Source organism: Lynx canadensis, chromosome A2, assembly GCF_007474595.2.
Source record: "Lynx canadensis isolate LIC74 chromosome A2, mLynCan4.pri.v2, whole genome shotgun sequence".
Taxonomy (NCBI): domain Eukaryota; kingdom Metazoa; phylum Chordata; class Mammalia; order Carnivora; family Felidae; genus Lynx; species Lynx canadensis.
The window spans coordinates 149,264,354-149,285,092 of NC_044304.2; the positions used below are offsets into that span (position 1 = coordinate 149,264,354).

At 42.2% G+C, this 20,739-nt stretch overlaps 1 protein-coding gene and 1 long non-coding RNA gene across 2 annotated transcripts in view; one reads left to right on the top strand and one right to left on the bottom strand.

Moving 5' to 3' along the window:
* Positions 1-20,739, top strand: part of EXOC4 (exocyst complex component 4) — a 754,543-nt gene that overhangs the window by 532,479 nt on the left and 201,325 nt on the right. Inside the window, exon 11 of the mRNA XM_030308464.1 lies at positions 7,177-7,396. Within this exon, the coding sequence (XP_030164324.1) occupies positions 7,177-7,396 (220 nt within the window). The remainder of the gene's footprint in view (positions 1-7,176; positions 7,397-20,739) is intronic.
* LOC115509205 lies at positions 5,911-11,286 on the bottom strand. Its single transcript, XR_003967256.1, has 3 exons — positions 11,275-11,286; positions 10,017-10,018; positions 5,911-5,995 (listed from the first exon to the last, which is right to left on the bottom strand). It is a non-coding gene; the product is annotated as an uncharacterized LOC115509205 (long non-coding RNA).

The following is a 20,739-nucleotide window of genomic DNA, read 5'->3' on the forward strand; positions in this document are numbered from 1 at the left end:
CCAATAGCTTGTGGGTATAATTCAACAGACGCCAAATGAGGATGTTCATTGTAGGATTATCTCTAATAAAAACAGGAGACAGCATTAATATTCCCTAATAGATGTTTGGTTTAATAATGCTGTGTTCATTAGTGTGATGGAATGACTTCCTAATACTCTGTAGAAGAAGAGACTGTAAAGTTGTGCGAATAACCATATTGTACAGAGCAAAAAACAACGTTGGGACTGTGGTCAAGGACCGGATAGAGAACATTCTTTCAGGAAGAGGCAACTGTTAACAGTGGGGTGGTGGAGCGATGGGATGATTTTTCTTTCTTCTTAAATATTTTATTGGGGCCTCTAGTCCAGATTCTTGGGGGGAGGGCATTATTTGTCAGAGAAGTCACACCTCAGTTTCAGGAACTGTGGGTTGAAGTTCAAGAACCTGCTACTTTTATTCAGCACTCCCTTCGCCAAATACCTCCTGAGAGCCTACTGTGTGCCGGCCATAGTGGACGTAGTACTGAGCTCTGAGGATACAGAAGTGAGCGATTTACACTTGACCCCTCACCACACGGAGCTTTGGCCGTTCCTCCGTCAGCTTGTTCCTGAAAGGGTCGAAGTATTAATCTGCTGGTCCACATGGCCAGTTATGGGCAAGCGTAGGAAAACAAAGGGGCAGGGTGAAAAACAACCCGTCACGCGTGTACCCCTTTCCTCCACAACCCCATCAGGGCTCACGTGCCGGTAGTAATCACAAAAAGAGTAGCTGCTGCTTACTCAGCGGTTGCTGTGTGCCCACCTCGGTGCCGAGTGCTTAACGTTGATTTCCTCCTTTAACCATCAGGACAATCTTGAATATTACCATCTCCGTTTTATAGAATACAACAGAAAGACGAAGAGGGGCTAAGTAACCTGCCCAAGACTGCACATTCAGAATTCAGTCCCCGGAATACCTACTGTGAGTGTTCTGCCGCGGCCGCTCAGCTTCCCTCAGTCAGTCCTCCCTGCAGCGACCGAGAGTCTGCATCCCCTCCTGGCTGCTTGGGAGAGTTCCTTTTCTGTGTCCTTCCTGCCCAGGAAAGGGCGATTTGCCCATTTCGTGTACTTGCTTCCCCTTGTTGACGGGAGTCAGAACAGGCTGATCGGACAGCCTTATTTTTTCTCTTCCCTGGCACATGTTTCGTGCTTTCTGTGCAGTGAGAGGGCCTGCCTGCACAGCTCTGAAAGCAGATTCGGACACATGTCGAACGGGTCCCCTCGAGTTAGAGGTGACGACGGCAACCTGGGTGTGTCCTTTTAGACGGATAGGCGTGCTGTGGGGAACGTGTGACTTGTGTTTGAAGGCCATCCGTCAGCTACAGGTGATGGGAGCCCTGCCCCTCCATCATTGCGGCTCAGAGCAACTTCGTATCTGGGGGACACCAAAAACAGATAACGGACTAGAAAAAAAGAAAGTATGGATAATTTAGACTTCTCTCTCATACTGTTTAGGAGCAGGCTAACTAGCAAAAAGAAAAATTTTTTAATTTAAGTTCTACTTATTTATTTTGAGAGAAAAAGGGGGAGAGAAGTAGAGAGAGAGAAGAGAGCGAGAGAATCCCAAGCAGGCTCCGTGCTGTCGGCACAGAGCCCGCCGTGGAGCTCGAACTCACGAACCGTGAGATCATGACCTGAGCCGAAATCAAGAGTCGGACACTTAACTGACTGAGCCACCCAGGCGCCCCCCCTAGTAAAAATCTCTTTTTAACATCTGGTAAAGATTTTGAAATTGTGGGAAGTGCCTCTCAGAAAGCTTCTTCTAAGTCCCGTTGAAAAGAATAAGGAGGGATTCTGATGATTGAATCCCATAATATTAAATAAAATACAAAGGTCTTTGGTGTGGTTACTCATAAGCAAATTCAAAACAGTGGTTTTCTTTTAGAGGCAGACCAAGGAGAGAGGGATGCATCTGGGCTGGCAGGGTGGGGAGTGGCACCTGGGACAGGTACTTCTCAGGATTAGATGAATCAGAAGGAGTCAACACGGCAGGATGTGGGTTTGGAGATTTTTAAATTACGGTTAACTACCTTTATGTCTTCATTTTTTCCCCACCTTCTTCCCCTCACTCCCTTCTTAAAGATTTATTACGTCTTGTTTGGTAGTCACTCTTTTACGTCCCTTTCCGTGTTGATAAAGTCAGTTAAGAGGCCTCATTGATGTTTCCCATGGCTTTTCAATTTCTGCTCTTTCCCTTACATTGAGTTACTCTATCGCTATGATGATCCTATATGTGTAAGTTCTCACTTTCGCCCAACCGCTGTGTGCTTGCCTCTGGGTGCAAGCACAGGTTGCAGGCTCATCAGAGGTTAATGGAATGTTAGACTGGCGATATGCAAGATTAACCATGATGTGTTTATGTATTAGGTAAGGAAACCCTTTATTAGGTCACACAGCTAAACTGAACATTTCTACACCAAACTTTTTTTCTTTATTATTTTTTAATGTTTAATTCTTTTTTAAAGAGAGAGAGAGAGAGAGAGAGAGAGAGGCAAAGCGCAGAAGGGGGAGGGACAGAGAGAGGGAGACACAGAATCCAAAGGAGGCTTCAGGCTCTGAGCTGTCAGCGTAGAGCCTGTCAGGGGGCTCGAACTCATGAACCATGTGATCTTGACCTGAGCAAAAGTTGGACGCTTAACCAACTGAGCCACCCAGGCGCCCCACCAAACTTCACATGTGGCCTAATTAGAAAGCCATTTATGAAGTACAGTCTTTGGTATATGTAGGTAATTTCTTTTTAATTTTCTAATTTAATTTTATTTGAGTAATACATTCATGGTCTTTAAAAATCCGATGATTGTAAGCGCTCTTTCCTATTTACTAGATGGGATGCTGATTCATAAATTGTTGAATAAAGCCAGTTTGATCTTTAAAAAAATCAAGCAATTATTAAAAGTCATAATTGAAAAAAGTCTTATTCCCACTCCTCTTGCAGACCCCACTCGTCCCCTACTTCCTACAGGTACTCACTTGGATTAGACCTTTGTGAGTCCTGTCAGGATGTCTTTATCATAAAATAAACAAAGGAGGGTATATAATTTTTACAGAAAGGTCAGTGTAATGAATACTACTAAATACATATTGATCTGCAGCGTGCGTTTCTCACTGAACAATTTATCTTGGAGATCTTTTCACGTTAGTGCATCAGAAGCTTCCACGTTTGGGGGTTGAGGTTACTGTAGATACGCCATAGTTTATTTGATTAATCCCTAAATGATGGATTCTTTTGTCCTTTGCTGTAAAAACAATGCTACACTGATCTGTGTAATCATATTTAGAAATAGCTGTCAGAAGAATTTCCCAGAAGTGGGATTTCTGGGTCAAAAGGAAGTGCATTTGTAATTTTGAGTGATGATTCCAACTTGCCCTTCGTGAGGGTTGCACCATTTTTCATTCCCATCAACAATACGTGAGAATGCCTCTTTCCCACACATACGCCAAAAGAGCACGTTTTCAAATTTTGGGGATTTGATCAATGCATGGTTATAAAAAATGGCACCTCAGTATAGTTTACTTCTCATTTTTTTCATTAGGAACAAAGTTAAGAATATTTTCTTATGTTTAGTGGCCACTGTATTCCTTTTTACCGTAAACCGTCTTTTCCTGTCCTTTGGTCATTTTTGCACTAAGTTGTTGGTTTTTTTTTTTTCCTGACTCATCTGTGATAGAAGTTGCAAATATATCTTCCCAGTTAATCATTCAGTTTTTGTCTTTATTTCATTTGATTTGATTTCACTTCATCTCCCTCTACATTTTTTTTGGAAGAAAATTTAAAATACAACACAGTCCTTGCTTTGCATAACATTGTAGAACTGTAAAAATCACCATGCAAAGCAATCTTAGTCAATGGGGTAAATCACAATTCTTTCTCGACTTTAGGAAGTTTTTGCCAAAACATGAATAAGTCCCTTGCTGGCGGTTATAAATTTGTCCAAAAATGAAAAAAAAAAAAGAAAACTAATATGTTTTCATATTAGTATTTCATTTCTTCGTTAAAATCCTATCAGAGTACTTGGAACACCTTCTTTTCATCCTGTGCTTTACGATACACAGTGAGCACCTTTTGTAGGTGTTGGGGAAATGTCATACCTCCTTTAAGTCTGGATCTGCCAGCATTTTATTTTTTGCTTTTCAATGTCATGAAACATCTTCAAGAGCTCCTTCACCATGCAGTTGGGGCCACAGCACTTCCTCCGGGATGTTTTCATCCCTTTTGCCACAAAGGCTTTCTCCCTGGTGAGGTGAATAAATTCTCCTTCCCTCTGGTTGTGTTCCTTTCCCAGATGGAGGCGATGTCAACATTCCTAGCTGCTTCTTCTGTAAATCCCTTTACATTCCATCCAAATTCCACTCCCAGTGTTACCACTGTTCGTTTTGTTTTTTGTTTTTTCTGCACATCTGTCTTTTTTGGCCAATTCCCTCTTTTAATGATCCATTTTTGTAAAATATCGCATGAGTTTATCACTGGGAGACAAGGAGACAACACAAGTACACGCTTTGTCACCCGAACATGAGTGGCAGATGTGCAGTTATCAGTCACTGATAGACTGATCCATTGATCATGGTGAACATCAATTGTTTACACAGAGATTTCTAGACTGAAGAGGTAGCAGCAAAGTTTTCATTTTATGCCATTACTCACAGTTAATCTACTGTAGTAACTGGAATTTAAACCTTGTTTTCTGGGGGACTGGTGTTACTAACTGGGTGGTAATAACTTAAATTTTTGCATATCAAAACCATGCAAAGCAGGTACAAAGAATAACCTAACAAATATCTGCATACTCATCTGTGAGTTTGGACAGTTACTAACATTCTATCTTTATGTATTTTTTTTTATTTGAGAGAGAGAGAGAAAGTAAGTACGAGTAGGGGAGAGGGGCAGAGGAGGAGAGAGAATCTTAAGCAGGCTCCACACTCAGCACAGAGCCCAGCACGGGGCTTGATCCCATAATGTTGGTGCCAAAATCAAGAGAAGGACACTCAACTGACTGAGCCATCCAGGCGCCCCTTTGTTTGAAGTGTTTTTAATAAAGGGAACAGATCATTACAAATAAGGTTGAAGTACTCTTTTGTCCACACCTCCCTTCCTGTTCCCTTTCATAACCTCCCAACTTACATACCGTCATGAAGTAAAAGAATACCATTCATTCTCCCTCCCTCCCCCCACCTTTTTTTTTGAGTGTTAACACACAATGTTACATTAGTTTCAGGTGTACAACTTAATGATTTTGACAAGTTTGTACATTATGTGGTGTTCACCATGAATACAGCTTCCACCTGTCCTATTACATCACTATGGTGATATCACTGACTATATTCCTTATGCTCTGCTTTTTAATCCTGTGACTTACTCATACCATACCCAGAGGACTGTATCTCCTTGCCCTTCCCTTATTTTGCCCAGTCTCCCCCATCCCACTCCCAGCAACCATCAATTTGTTCTCTGTATTTATAGTGTGGATTCTGCTTTTTGTTTGTTTATTCATCTTTTTTAGATTCCATTTACAAGTGGATCATATGGTATTTGTCTTTCTCAGTCTGACTTATTTTACTTAATGTAATGGGTCCATGCATGTTGTCTCAAAATGGCACAATCTCATCCTTTTTTAATGGCTGTGTAATATCCCAGTGTGCGTGTGTGTGTGTGTGTGTGTGTGTGTGTGTGTGTGTGTATGGTATATATATGGTCATATATATATATATATATATATATATATATATATATGTATGTATATATATACATATATATATGTATGTATATATATATATACATATATATATGTAGATGTATGTGTGTGTATATTTATAACATATACATATACAAACATACATCTCACATTTTCTTTATCCATTCATCTATTGATGGACACTTAGGTTGCTTCCATGTCTTGGCTATTGTAAATAATGCTGCAGTAAACATAGGGGTGCATGTATCTTTTTGAGTTCGTGCTTTCATTTTCCCTGGGTAATTATCCTGTAGGGGGATTATTAGATCATATGGTTGGTTTGTTTTTTTTTTAATTTTGTGAGGAAATTTCTTACTGTTTTCCAGAGTGGCTGTACAATTTACATTCCCACCAGCATTGCACAAGGGTTCCTCTTTCTCCACATCCTCACCAATACTTGTTGTTTCTTTTCTTCTTGATTTTAGCCATTCTGACAGGTGTAAGGTGATATCTCATTGTGGCTTCATGTAAAAGAATGAAATTGGACTACTTTCTAATACCATACACAAAAATAAATTCAAAATAGATTAAAGACCTAAATGTGAGACCCAAAACCATAAAAACCCTAAAAGAGAACACAGACAGTAATTCCTCTGACATCAGCAATAGCCATAATTTCTAGATATGCCTCCTGAGGCAAGGTAAACAAAAGCAAAAATAGACTATTGGGATCATATCAAAATAAAAAGCTTTTGCACAACAAAGGAAACCATCAGGAAAACAAAAAGACAATCTACTGCATGGGAGAAGATATTTGCACATGACATATCTGATAAAGGGTTAGTATCCAAAATATATTAAGAACTTATGTAACTCAGCACCAAAAAAACAAAAACAAAAACAAAAAACACCACCAAATAATCCTATTAAATGGGCAGATGACCTGAATAGACATGTCTCTAAAGAACACATGCAGATAACCAACAGACACATGAAAAGATGCTCAACATCACTAATCATCAGGGAAATGCAAATCTCCCTTAAAAAAAAAACAAACACATTTCTATCTACACATATAAAGATCTCTGTGAGAAATACGGAGTATTTGGGGATGTGCTTTTAAATTTGCACTGTAATTTTCTGTTCATCATGCCTGCCTTTGCTTTTTGTATTCTTATTTCCTTCTTGAAATAATACAAATGGGTTTTGGTGTTACCCCTTTTTTCCCCTTTCAGTTTAGCAGTCATGTGTTCTATTTTGTCCTATTTCTATTCAATTAGTGAAATAATAACTTAGAAAAATAAAAAGAACTCTTATAGAGACAAATAACAAAGTAATGACGTGTTCTTGTTAAGAATTCTGGGAATTCCCCCTCACCTCTCCATAGAAAGACATGCCAAAGCCTAGAAATACCCATATGTGTTTTATGATATTTCTAGAACTATTTTTCTGATATATTTAACGACCATTTTCTTCTGTTGTCTTCCAGATTTATTCAAGAGATCGAGCATGCCCTGGGACTCGGCCCAGCCAAACAGTGTCCTCTTCGAGACTTTCTCACTGTGTACATCAAAAACATCTTCCTGAATCAGGTCCTGGCAGAGATCAACAAGGAGATTGAAGGAGTCACTAAAACATCTGACCCCTTGAAGATCCTAGCTAATGCGGACACCATGAAGGTGATGGGGGTACAACGGCCTCTCCTACAGGTGATAATATACTCACTGTTTTTATCAGTAGTTTTCATGGAATTGGCAGGAGACACAAATTACAAAAAGAAGAAGAATTACCATCTGTTTCCATATTCATCAGAGACAAAATAAGAGGAAATAAATTAGACAGGCACTAGGGGAATTTAGAACGAATGGGGAGATAATGGAAATTCCTTAAGATCTTATATAAGAAAAAAGTGGCTGGCTTTGAATATGGAAGGTGGTGAATCTCATTAATATGCAAGCAGTTCCTCATTATTTTCCTGGAACTTGTCCTTGAGAGGAATTCTTTTTCCACTGGCGAATGTGTCAGGAGTATGCAGGACTTAAGGAGAGGAAATTACCATGCCTAACCTCAACCACCAACAGGAAACCCTGTGTGCCATTTCAGGGCAGACCTACTGTGAGCTTGGCTAGCTCACAGTGAATTTGAACCCACCAGCAAACTGACTTTTAAAAGGCAGATCATTTAATTCACATGATCCTGTTAATACCGGAAATTTTACATAGACTATATAAAGAAATGGTTTCTAGGCAACAGAAAATAATTTGTCAGTATTTGGATTTATAGGCTTCCGGCGTATATCCATTGTAGCCAGTGACTTGAAGGTAAATATAAAACCAAAAGAGTATTAGTATGAGTTTAACTCATATATGTACATTAACTATTATTACATGGTTATTGTATTTTTATAGTGTTTCTTTATTTGAGAGAATGATGGGCACGATGGCATATTTTTTAATAAGTTGCACAAAACAAGGATATCTCAGAGTGTGGAAGGCTTGAGTTCTTTCAAAGAAAACTTGTATAAATGGAAAGGAGTTATAGCTGCTACAGTTGCTCGCCCTTACCTGCCTTTATATATGTGTTCCTTGGTTTTTCCTTCTTTGCACATCAGAATTAATAGAAATCCTGGACTTTTCGTAGGCAAATGTTCGAGTTATGAGCATTCTTTTTTTAATGTTTATTTATTTATTTTTGAGAGAGAGAGAGAGAAAGAGAGAGCAGGGTAGGGTCAGAGAGAAAGAGAGAGAGACAGGAGACAGAGAAGCCCAAGCAGACTCCACGTTGTCAGCGCAGAGCCCAGTGCAGGGCTTGGACTCCCAAACCATGAGATCTTGACCTGAGCCGAAATCAGGAGTCAGGCGCTTAGCTAACTAAGCCACCCAGGCGCCACCATGAGCATTCTTTTCCATGAGAAAACTCGTTGGTGGTATTGAGAAAATAGAATAGAGGCATTTGCTTCTCCCAGAACTTGAGTAATAGCATCACACCTACGAAAGGGTACATTCAGATCATCTGGGTCTGTGTCAGATACATTCCTTGTGAGGGATCTCTACTAAGTGTGGAAGCAGAGAAGGGACAATGGCAAAGGCATGTGCTCACTTCTGCCCCTACTGGATTACTCTTCCGCTGGCTCTTGCATGGCTGGGACCTTGTTCTCTCAGAGTCTCAGTTCAGATGTTACCTCCGCGGGGCAGCTCTTCCTGACTGTCCTACCAGAGTAGGTCCCCTTCCCTGGTTATTTTACATTCTTCCCTCCCTCTGACACCCCAATCCGTTCCAACACTGAAACTGAACTCCATGGACTCTTATCACCAAAGCTCTCTTCCCAGGTGACTTAAGATCTGGTTTGGCCAATAGGAGGCACTAGCAGCAGATTGGAAGAAGAAAAAGAAGAGAGAGATTAAGGTTGTTTCTTACTTCCTTCCTCTCCACTTTGGATCATTGTTCCGGCCACGGGTGCATCCCTCATATCCAGGGGTCCTGTCAGGTGACACCCATTCCATAGCTGCAGCTCTCACTGGGCTCTGGTAACACCATTTCTTCTCTTTGTCCCTTAATGACAAACTTTCTGCTATTAGACTCTGGGTGCCTCACCAGCCCTCCTTTCTTCTTTCAGCACTGCCCATATCTCGGTAATTCATCTCTTCATCAGTGTTTCTTCATTCGACCATCTGCCTGGAGTTCTCTTTTTTTCTCAAGATCCTGAATAGATCTCCTCAGTTAGTCACTGTTTTAACACTTTGATTTTTTTTTTCATCTTCACACAACTACCATAATTATCAGTTCATTGATTTTCCAACTTGTTTATTTTGTCTTTTCCTAATAGAACATAAGTTCCAAAAGCATAGTACGGGACCAGGCAGCCAGAGGGGCTCGATACATAATTTATGGAACAAGTGCATACATGCACGGATAGATGGATGGATGGATAGACACAGTTGGATAAGTTTGGAGAGTCAGAAATAATTGCAGAGTCAGAGTGGGAAGACGAGAGACAGAGAGTGACAAAACCTTGTCTTTCTCTAGCTTCTGGCTGACCATATCATGAGCTTCCTCTCCTTCAGAAAAGCATCCAGTATTTATGTCCCTGCAACGTCAGTCTGTACAGCACAGAGCAATTTTAATATGCTTTGGTGTACTGAATTTAAAAGAACACAAAGGCAACAACGTACTACAGAGAGAATTTGTGTACTAAAGAGGCTGGCTTATTGTACATAATAATTTTCAGCTTGAGTAGCAGAAACACATTAAAACTCGTAACTGGTTGACTACAGGCTGGGCCATGTCAGGGCCACACTTTGCGGCTCAATGACATCTCGGGGAGTCTACCGCTGTCTTATTAAATCACGCCCAACCCTGTCACCAGCCATAGTGTTAGTGTGGCTCTTGTTTTTTAAATCGATTACTCCATTCTGAGGCAAGATGAGAACTCCGCCTTCACCCGAGTCCAGATAGAATTCTATTTATGTGAGTAAATCTTTAAACTAAGGTCATTCAACTAATTAATCTCCAAATTTGTTGTCAGAGCCCCAAACACCTGCTCTCTTATTTAATTATTTTGTTGCCCTTTCTTTTCTTCATAAAAATTTTATTTTCTAAGAATCCAAATTAGTGAGGCCATATCAATAAATTTGTTTAATATTCTCAGAGTAATGAGATTGAAAAAGTAAATGAGATGGTTATTTTCCTTTCCCATCTTAAGACATCCTCTCGCTTTTATAATCATTGTAAATTGCTTTCGGACGTAAGTTTCCATGGTCAAGTTTCAGTGTTCCTTAAATGTGTTTCTGTGTCACCTTGACATTTTCATTCCCAGCTAATTGTAAGTGACTAATCTGAAGCAAAATAAATAATTCTCAAACATTTTTGCTGAGAATCCAAAACAACCGTTAAGAAGGGAGCTTGGAGAAATACACATAGGCGTACAAGATGCGGGTGGGTTAAGTAGTCAATTACTCGCAGTTTAAAAATGTCCTTTATAGTCACTCCCTCTGCTTGACTGTCCTTTGGTTTCCCACAAGAAAAGGACTGCACCTGTGCCCTGAGGCCGCTCCCAGTGTTCCACAGCAGTGGCCCAGCCCAATTCCCCAAGGGCGGTGTGGAAGGACAGCTGTGTCAGGACTGATTTCATTTGTTTGATGAACAAACATGCCCAGAACCCCAGGACCTGTGTCCCTACTGCTCTGAAATGGCATCTGGGCAGTGTAGACAGTCTGTTACGAGGGGGCATTTCCATGGGTGATGACCTGCTTTTTGAATCCATAATTTCACTGTCAAGGCACAGAATTCACAGAAGGGAAGGAAATAGGAAGGAGGAGTTGACAGACACCATCTTCTAGGTGTGCAAGGAAACACACAGCTGTGCAAGTATTGGCCCAAATTATACAGCAGCAAAGTACTGGTAGTAATAACAGTAACAGTTGCATTCATAATAGTAGATAGTAGTAATGAGAGCAGCTGACACTTTCAATAGCATTAACCACGAGCCGGACACTATTCTGATGGTTTGTATGTATTGGCTTGTGTCTTACATGAATTGGCAACAGCTTTGCCAGGGTGGTGTTTTTATTACGGGGAGGAAACAGACATAGTGAAATTAAATAACTTGCCCACGGTCACATAGCTAGCAAGTACTAGAACTATAATTCAAACCCAGGCAACTGACCCTGGAGTCCGGTGTCCAAATGAGTTCTACTCAGAACGTAGCCTGAGGAGTATGCTTGTCTGCAAGCTATTCGTTACCAGTCTGCAGTGAGACTACAGAACTGGAGAGGAAGCATTTAGACACCCCCCTCCCACTCCTTTTAAAGGAATTTGCCATTGCCTGTCGAAACTAATAACAAAAACGATTGGGATTTGTGTTTTGTATATCTTTGTGGTTAAAAAAAATTATTAATCGATATCTGTTGTATTTTATAAAGGTATCAATCTACAACAGATTGTGGGGGCCGGGCTGTGCTCTCACCATAGTTAGGGACCCACTGCCCTAAATTTCTTACTCCTTTAAGAGAGTAAGAAGTAAAAGCACGGAACCAATCGTCTCTCACCTTGGTGCCCAAGGCGCTTTCCAATAGATGGAGTAACTTAAGTATTTCTCACAGGGGGTTCTCTCCTACATCCTCAGCTCCTAGAACGGTGTCTACTCTAGAGGAGGTACTCCATATTTAATAAATGGATGAGTGGTTGCGTGATTGCAAGTGAATGAATTAATGATGCCTTACTCAGGACGAAGGCAGATGTGTGCGTGTTTTCTCCCCAAGATTCGTGGTCATGGGTTTAAGATTGTTGACAATGCTTAAATTAAAATGTTGCAATTCTTATTCCTCTGATGCTATCCACATGAACGCAGGATTTGAATATACCTCGTGGTCTGATTGTCTGCTTCCTCTCTTGCCATCCTTGTTTGTTTGTTTGTTTGTTTTTTCAAAATGGCTTCCACTTGTTGCAAGGCAAAGCATGCTGATTCGAATGAAGGAAATCTCTCAGGAGCAATTCCTCATTTCTCCTAAGCCAGAGAAATGAGCATTCTGGCATTCTGGGCATGGAGCTAATGGAAACAGTCCATTGAAGTGGATATTCTTTCATTATCTTATACATCTGTAGGCGTCTACAAAGTTTTCCTTCCTTAGACACGAGGAAATACCCACTCCGCTTCCACTTTATCATTGATTTGGGGATGTTTTTAAATTTCTTTCTTCTTTACTGTCTCCAACAAAAAAACCCAAAAAACAAAAAGGGGGGGGGGGGGGTGGAGTTAGGAGGCTAATGCTCAGGGTTTTTATCTTTTTACCTGGTAAACTGATGAATGGGCATCTAAGCCTGTGAACACAGGTACAAGTAAACATTCTCCCCCACCCCCCGTGGAATATGCTATAAACCCTTGCTACTTAGAGAGTGATCTGTGGAAAAGAACATCAGCCCTCTGAGTCTGATATGCGTTTATACAGTATTAGATGTGATCTGCATGCACGTTTAGAGTTTGGGAAGCACCGCTTTGTACCAGGGCAACACAAAGTGTGGTCCCTGGACCACCAGCGTCGGCATCACGTGAGCTGGTGAGAAATGCCAAGTTCCGGGGCGCCTGGGTGGCTCAGTTGGTTAAGCGACCGACTTCGGCTCAGGTCATGATCTCGCGGTCCGTGAGTTCGAGCCCCGCGTCAGGCTCTGGGCTGACCGCTCAGAGCCTGGAGCCTACTTCAGATTCTATGTCTCTCCCTCTCTCTACCCCTCCCCTGCTCATGCTCTGCGTCTCTCTGTCTCTCAATAATAAATAAACGTTTAAAAAAAAAAAAAGAAAAGAAAGAAATGCCAAGTTCCTACAGGAATCTTGTTCTCACCAGCCCCCCTGGTAATGTTGACAGAGACTGAAGTTTTAGAAGTATTGCGATATATCACACCACCATGCCCAGCTGGAGGTCAGGAAATGGGATCTAACGCTTCGGGCTCTCAGCACTGCAGCGAACAGCAGTCATCACTTTAAAAACAAAAAAACACAACTATCCGGCTTCGTTTCATACAGGCCCAGAAATTGTAAAAACAATATTTGCAGTGGCAGCAGAAGCTGCTTCCTAGTCTAGCACATTGCTGAATTTTGCAAAGTACTTTGCAAACACAGGACGAGCCTCCGTTTTCTGGCTCATGTCGGGGAATGAGAGGAAGAAGCAGCTTTCCTAATGCTTAGGCTCTCATTCCCACATCACTGGAGGAAAAGAGCAGAAGCTGTGCAAGAAAGAATGGAGGCATTCTTGAAACATTTAGAGCGTATTTTCATGCTCCTCACCGCCCCGGTATTTGTCAGAGTTGTTCTGAGACGTGACGTGGCTAGATTGCCTGCTGACACCACACCCTTCTCTTCCTTGGCCGGCTGCACCTCCCACCCTTACCTGTGGGGTGTAGAACAGCAGTTCTCAGCAGCAGTACCCATTAGAGTCACCCAGGAGGGGAGCCTGGGGGCTCAGTCAGTTGAGCAATGGACTTTGGGTTAGGTTGTCAATCTCACGGTTTATGAGTTCGAGCCCTACATCGGGTTCTCTGCTGTCAGCACTTAAGAGTGCAGTTCAGATCCTCTGTCCCCCTCTCTCTCTGCCCCTTCCCCCTCTCTGTGTCTATCTCAAAAAATAAACATTAAAAAAAAAAAAAAAAAGAATCACCCTGGAGCTTTCTGCAAACATCACTGCCCAGATCCCATCCCAGAGATTCAATTCAGTTGATCAGGAGTGGGGCCAGTGTTTTCTAAGATGCTCAGATGATCCCGACATGCAGCCAGAACTAGGGCCACTTGTCTGGATCTTCCATAGACTCAGTTATTGCCCTGAGAAGGAGTGTATTAAAAATTATAGTTGAGACGTTCTTCAATTCAGTCAGGCTTATGAGGGAAGGCACTCTTTGCTACTTTGAACCAAGCTTGGTACATAAGCCTTGGAATCAGATACAAACGGATTTACAGCCCAGCAATTTCAGCTGATAACTTTGTGGCTGGGACCAAATTAGTAACTTCTCTGTACGTATCTTTCCTTCTGCAGAAAGCCAGAATAGTGAAATAGGCCTCATAGGAACACAGGAATTATTTCTAATGATTAGGTGGAGTAATGGTTGTAAAACACATCTCCTTCTGTCCCCGTGTCACATATGTGTGAGTTTCAGCATTGACTGCCCTGACATGTGTCACCTGCCTACTCCCTCACTCTTGCCTCTATAGGCGAGACTTCTGCTGACTCCTGTCTAGATTTCACTCCACATCTCTTCTCCTCACTAAGTTGTATTCACCTGCAACGGTCTTTTGGACTCCAGCATCCACCTAGTACTCTCTGTTTCCTGCCTCCCCCTACCCTAGTGTGACAGCACGAGATGATACTATTTGACCCCTTTCTCTTTATTCCTGGAGTTTCTCCGCTGATTGTTTATCAGGAGCAGAAGCAACACTCGGTGTTGATGACCATCAAATTAGTGCATCTGTTTCCTAGGGCTACCATAACAAATTACCACAAACCTGAGTGGCTTAAAACAACAGAAACGTATTTAGTCACACTTCTGGGGGCCAGGGACCGTATTCCCTCCAAAGGTTCTAGAGGAGGACTCCCCCGGCCCTTGCCTCTGGTGGTCCTAGGGTTTCTTGGCTTCAGGCAGCATAATTGCGATCTCTGCCTCCATCTTGACATGGACTTCTTTCCCTGTGTCTCCTCCGTGTGTCCTTTTGTGGCTCTTAGAAGGACAGTCTCATTAGATTTAGGGCCTACCCGGGCGCCTGGGTGGCTCAGTCGGTTAAGCGGCCGGCTTCAGCTCAGGTCACGATCTCGCGGTCCGGGAGTTCGAGCCCCGCGTCGGGCTCTGGGCTGATGGCTCGGAGCCTGGAGCCTGCTTCCGATTCTGTGTCTCCCTCTCTCTCTGCGCCTCCCCTGTTCATGCTCTGTCTCTCTCTGTCTCAAAAATAAATTAAAAAAAAATGTTAAAAAAAAGATTTAGGGCCTACCCTAAGCCAACCTGATCTCATCTCAGTCCTTACCATAATTATATCTGCAAAGACCCTATTTTCAAGTAAGATCACATTCCGAGGTTGTGTGTGGGGTTGAACAGCGTTCCCCTACTATCACTGATAATTGGAAGAAAGTTATAGCGAACTCAGTATATTTAATTTGCTCTATTTTCCTTGAAAACCTTCTGACAGGAAGCAGTATAGAAGCGTTGCCATTCAGGCACTAGGGTCAGGACCGTCTCGATTCTGGTGTCAACAGGGTTCCAAATGAAAGTTTGTGGTCGGCTGAGTGATTGCCGGAACTCTTAGTAGGTTTCATTGAAGGTTGATAGACACAGTTTGCTGCCTTACTGTGTATAATGATTTGCTAGAGATAATTACACTGACGCCCAAAGCCAGGGTGCTGCCAGTAACGTCTTGCTGGTTTCCCAACGAAGTGTAGCCAGAAGCAATATCTTCATCATATCACACTGTGTGAATACGAGCGATGTTGCTTTTGAGTGGTATTTGCATCGCTGGCAATTGTTGCCGTTCGACTCTGTGGTCCACAATACATTCAGCTTTTATCAGCGTAAATAGATTAGTCCCATTTAAGGTCTGTTGGAAGTCATCATGAAAATCGTAAAGTTGAAAAGAGAGCCGATCAGTTGATTTTCACCCCCTGGACATTCTGAGAGATGGTGCTCATGGCCCCACTTTACCAAAAGAAATACAAATTTACCGCCGTTTGAAGTTGGGATTTTCCTTGAGTTTTACTCTTATTATTTTATTCACTAGCAATATTGTTTGGTCTCTTTATGACAAGTGGGGGCCTCGGATAAATCACCCACTAGTGGTTGCATCAGGCTTTATCCAGGACGATGGAGTAGAAGATGCCTTTATTCTTGTCTTTGGTTGTTTATGTCGTCACTGGGGCTTTCAGCACTCAACCTGTTCACTTCTGAGACAGCTGAGCAAATTAAATCTTTCGTTACCAATGGGGACTTAAGGGATCTTATAACGTTCATTTGTGTCTTCAAATTGTCTTCCTGTGTTGTTTTTTTTTTTTTTTGGTTTTTTTTTTTTTTTTGGTAGTATTCTGTTTACTGATTTAATATACTTTATTTTTGTGAAATTTTGTTGCGATGCTTCATAGCCTTTTGGGAAAATAACTCATGTAAATGTTATGTCTTATGGGAAAAACACCTGAAATGTGGATCTAGTCTTGTCAGCTCAGTGACCTTAGACAAGCCCAAGCCACTTGTCTCCCCTGACACCCATCCCTTCCCTCATCTGTCAAAGGGGACTGATACTCAAGCTACCTCCTAAGACTACGGTGAGAAGTCCTTATGGGCTCATGTATTCAACAGGGCTCTGTGAACTGCTCTACATACTGGATTGTTGGGTCTTGATATTATTGGTCCACACACCCACCTGATCCTCCATTCAGAGAAACCCATTAACATTAAAGGGAATGGTGCTAAAAAGACACCTACAGGCATGAAAACTGTTTCCTGGGAAATGAAAAGCTTTACTTGTTTTTACCGACAGTGTGGTATACATGATTAGACAACCAGCATAAGAACCTGGCAATATTTTTTCCACAGTTTATCATGAATATTTTAAAATCCTAAAAAGGCTGAAAAAAATTATTCAGAAAACACCCACACACTCACCATCCAGATTCTACTGTTAACACTTTATGCTGTATTTGTTTCACAGCATGACCAAACCTGGTCGTTTTAATTCGTCAGCCGCCCCAGAAGTGAATTCCCAGTTGTTCCCTAAGGACTTTACCATGATGTTGTTCACAGGTTTTTAATATCTTAGAAGGTCGGAACATAAAGTGAAATAAATTAAGTGGGAAAGTAACTGCTTTGTTCAATTTCTAAAAGTACTCACCCAACGGTTTCCTTTAAGTAGTGTCACGGAACAGTAAATTGACCGGCTTATGCTTGTGATTAATCTGTAAGTACTGCCTTTATTGATAGGAACTTGTCCTTATAACTATTGATGAAAAAGACTGTGAAGTGAGCAAATGAGAGGTGATTTTATATGCAGACAGTAGGCACATCATATGGTCAACTTGAATTTTTACAGATATCTTTATAGTCTTATCTCTGCATGAGATGGTTTTCTTAGAAAGTTCCTTCTTAACTAGACTTCTGTAAGTAGCTTTGTGCAAAGCAAGGAGCGAGGGAAATGAGGGAGAGTGAGCAAGTATACACATGTTTCCAGAGAGATCAAAAATGATGATTGTGTGTGTGCGCGTGTGCGTGCATGTGTGTGCGTGTGCGTGTGTGTGTGTGTGTGTGTGTGTGTGTGTGTAGAAGATCTTTACAACCAGCCCTGTGAGAATTATTAACGATTTCAAAGTGTGTTTCTTCAAGTCAGTTGTAGTTACAAATGTTTTCTTCAACAATCCATCATCCCTCATAATGTGTTGGGAACACATTTTAGTTTAGATGCAACTTTTCAAGAATTTATTATATCTGGGTTATGAGGTCAGTTTAAAAAGAGCAAGCTGGACGGCTTTATCCACGTGGATAGAGGAGTCATGAGGAACTGTTGAATGAGAAAGTAATTACAGTTAGTGACACGTGTTTACCAGCTTAGCTTCGTACTATGAAACTTGTCAGAGCACGAGGCTGCTTCAGAGTGACGTCAATATAGGGATAAGCCCTGGATTTTAAACGATGATTCTGAACTTATTTTCTAAGTCAAGGTAGGCCCACTGATGGCCATCTCAGTTGTCACTTGGACTGTTCTATGAAACAGGGCTCGTTTGGGGTGTTTGGGACGTGGATCGGCCGCTGTCTGCTTTGATCTTGCCTTGGCCCACTCCTGGTGGATAAGCAGGAGAGAAGGTAATGACTTATGACAGGTCTGCTGACAGGGACCGAGCTACATTAACACTCTGTCGCTCAGATCCATAGAGAGCTGCCTTTGCCCGAAGTGTATTTGACTTTACTTGCTAACAAAGGCATCTTCAGATTTATTTCTTTTCCGTAAATGCTATAGAAAAGGAAGAACATCCTATCAAAAGGTACCAAGAGAGAAAAGTCTGGCTCGACAGCCTAAGGAAATGATAGCTATCATTCTTGGGAGCAGCAGAATTGCTGATCTGGCGAGATTACCAGTAGGAGCCAGATGAGTGGAGACAGAGAACTGCTGTTCTTGGGCAATTTTTAAGGTTCTTATCCCAAGTAATTTTGCTCTGAGTGTCACAGCTCTGGCTTGGAGATGTTCTAGTGAGACAATGGAAAGGCAGAAACCAGAGCATCTCAGCTTAAAAGTTAATTGGCCCTTCAAGAGTAACTGTTCAAATAAAGCAGCTGTTCTTGCTCTGGCTTTGCAAGGATCCTGCCCTATTCATCAACTTGCATGCATTTATGTTAGTTTAGATACTGTAAGATGGGCTGGTGAAAATCGGATACGTCTAGTAGAACGAGTGATAGACAACGCAGTGTAGTGGGGTAATTTCTATTGTTGAAATTCTAGATAAAACTCAATGATAAATCTTGGTTAAACACCTGCTCGATGCCGTCACTAGAAAGGGAATGTGGGGCTCCATAAAGGATGGCTCCCATTTCAGAGGGGCTTCCAGTTGGGGAATAGGAGTTCCTCGTGCCTGCAAACCACCTTGGGGGAGAGTTTGTAACTAGCACTGAACGCAACGTTCCAGAGGATTTGCAGTTTGAGAGTTGAGGGCCCCGAGGACTAGAGGATTCGAGAGACGTCAGGCAAGCTGTGGGTCCTGAACGGGGCATCGCAGGGCGTGTAGAAATGGAGACAACAGAGGAGAAGGTAACCCAAACAAGGGGCGTAACATAAGTAGAGACGCAAAAGGTGTGTTCATGAGACAGTTGAGGTTAGACTACCTGAGCGAAGGATGAATGGGGAGTGGGAAATAAGAATAACAAGGGGCACAAAACTTGTTATGCAGGTCTTAAACTTCAAGCAGAACAGTTTACTTTCAAAGAGGGAAGCGGGGGGGGGGGGGGGGGGGGCCCTGGGTAGCTCAGTCGGTCAAGTGTGGTTGGTTAAGCGTCTGAGTCTTGATTTCGGCTCAGGTCATGATCTCAAGGTTCGTGAGTTCAAGCCCCGCTCAGCTGGGATTCTCTGTCTCCTGCTCTCTCTGCCCCTCCCTACTCACTATCTCTCAAAAATAAGCAAACATTAAAAAATTAATGAAGCAGGAAGAGGCACAGTCATGAAAAGTTCTAGTGAAAGGAGTTCTTTGGCTCTTGTCTGATTTGACCTTGCCTAACGGAAGAATGAGCTTTTGAGGGAGAGTGGGCTTTGGCAGTTCACAGACAGGATTAGAGGGTAGGGAGCGAGCCTGGGGTCAGGGAGGCCATCCACGGCAGGGATCCAGTGTCCCAGCTTAGAAGTGAAGGCAAAAAAGTTTCCTGTGAGTGTTCTCTTCAGACTGAAGCTTCAGGTAATGACCTTCCTGGCTGCCTGAGGTTTGGCGAGCCCCCACATTTTGCTCAGCCTGGCATTTGAAGTCGTTCTTTTGATCGTCATAATCGGCCAAACAGGCTGACTTTGTGGGACAGGGATTGTGAGCCCTCCCAGGCAGTGCCTGGGTGGGGTTCTTCATCACCTCTGTCCACGTGAGCAGCCATTGGTTGTAGCGTGTTCATGTATTTAAAAATTAAGCCGTATATTTCCCACTTAGTACCTTTTTAGACACACAGGAGCTCTGTCAGTTAAAGCCCTGCTTTGGGGAAAAGGCAACACGCAGCTAGCTCATTAACAGGCTATCTGTGTCATTATGTCCTTTTTGGATTGTGCATATTGGAAATAGAGTCTTTTGGAAGGCAAAAAAAAAATCCTTCTAGGCTTTCAGTTTCCCTTTCTGTTTCTCCTCATTTTTATCTGCTTCTTTTCCCTCCATGGTTACAGCTATTCCCATGATGGATGGTCATATCTTTGGAGTCCAGAATACCCTGAGTATATTCACTTGCAAATAGCTACAAAGTCAAATTCAGATAGCTGCACTTAAATGAAAGGCTTTCTGTACCTCTCTTCATCGGACACATACGACTCCTCCTTGCCCTGTTTCAACCACAGGAGCTTAATTGCTTCTTCCTTTTTATTCCACAAAGCATGTTTTCATTTGTTCTCCCCTTGGTCCTTCCAAGGTCAAAGCTGCCTAATCAGGTGCTTGCAAAAGTGTTCTGGTGACCTTGCGTGCTGCGTTTGCCCATGGCTTCCCAGGCTTTACCAAAATGAACAGCCTGCCTATGTAGAGAGGGCTGACCTGTCAGTTAATTTCTTGCGCCTCAAACAAGAAGTATCTCCTTTTCTTCCATCCTTTCAGAGTTTTACTTTAGAGCCAAAAGAAATCTCTTGACACATAGTAGGTGCTCCTTTGGTGAATGAATACACTAGAAATTGCCAACAGTAAGCCTCTGGCTTACACAGTTAGGAATATGGTGTGTAAAAGCCAGCCTATGTTGTTTGCCAAGAAAAGTAGCATTAAATATTTGTTTTTTTAAATAAGCTTTTTATTTCAACAAGTCTGAGGTTTACAGTTGCAAAGACAGTACAGAGAGGTCTCATACACTCCACACCTCGTTTCCCCTGTTATTA